This window comes from Danaus plexippus, unplaced genomic scaffold (genome assembly GCF_018135715.1).
Source record: "Danaus plexippus unplaced genomic scaffold, MEX_DaPlex mxdp_57, whole genome shotgun sequence".
NCBI lineage: Eukaryota > Metazoa > Arthropoda > Insecta > Lepidoptera > Nymphalidae > Danaus > Danaus plexippus.
The window spans coordinates 7,022-8,033 of record NW_026869877.1 but is presented as its reverse complement, the minus strand read 5'-3'; the positions used below and the strand labels follow the sequence as shown (position 1 = coordinate 8,033).

Below are 1,012 nucleotides of genomic sequence, written 5' to 3'. Positions count from 1 at the left end.
TTACGTCTTAACATATAAATAAGAAAACATTCCCATAATTAGTTGACAGTCAAATCTATCCGCTATGCCTCCATGGCCGGGTATTGAATCTCCAAAATCCTGAATGTTTTTACTACTCATCATGAATCTACTTTTATGCGTAAATATCTCTTTAAGCCAGATGCAAGAAATCCTCCAAAAGGAGCAAAAAATGCTGCGAAGAATCCAAGAACAAAAAAGTGAATCCAAACTTCACGAATCATAATTACTTTGATATCTAAAAAAATTTATTGTTGATATATCCAATTTAAATTCAAAACATATGTTGAAAGTTACACAATAATTGTATACATAGCCTAAGCAAAAAATAACTAAAAATTAATTTTAATTCAATTATACACACGACAAATTAAATTAATATTAAAAGCTCCCGCCTTTTGCTTACGCGTTAATTTGGAAATAAATGTGGGAAGTTTATATAAAGTCAATTTAAATACACTATGCGGTTCACAGTACGGTTGCGTCCACATATGAAACGGGCGTAAATTCAAACTATTCTCAGGACATATTAATTGATTTATGTGGACTAGTAAAGCTCCAACAACAACTGCCCAAATCAATGTGATCAAAGATGCACCCGTAAAACCTTCAACCGTTTTTTTTGGAGAAAGTTTTATTAGCTGAGTTTTTCCAAAAAAAATTCCGAATATATATGCAAATATATCATTGACGATTACAGAGCTGGAACTTACAATAAACCAAATTAACCCGAAATAAATCAATTTTATTTGAAACATGGCTTGTACTACCACAAATAAACACGTCAACAATAAGATGGCAAATTGAGAAAATTGATATCTTAAGGAAAATCTGAAAACGTGTAATTATTCATAGAATGGTCATTTTTATGCACATATAGATTAAAAGTGAAAGCGCCAAATGACACTCTTTTCCTATTATTTGTGCTCAAATACCTTCGTAAAGACAATATAAACATAATCAGTCCTATAAATGCTAATATGTATGAGATAAG

General features: G+C 30.5%; 1 protein-coding gene across 1 annotated transcript; it reads right to left on the bottom strand.

Annotated features, from left to right (window-relative positions):
• LOC133320772 (uncharacterized) lies at positions 1–776 on the bottom strand. The gene is made up of 3 exons (XM_061529363.1): positions 533–776; positions 132–256; positions 1–99 (listed from the first exon to the last, which is right to left on the bottom strand). Exons 1-3 carry the CDS (start codon positions 774–776, stop codon positions 1–3), a joined length of 468 nt encoding a protein of 155 aa, XP_061385347.1.
• Positions 777–1,012: the final 236 nt, after the last annotated feature.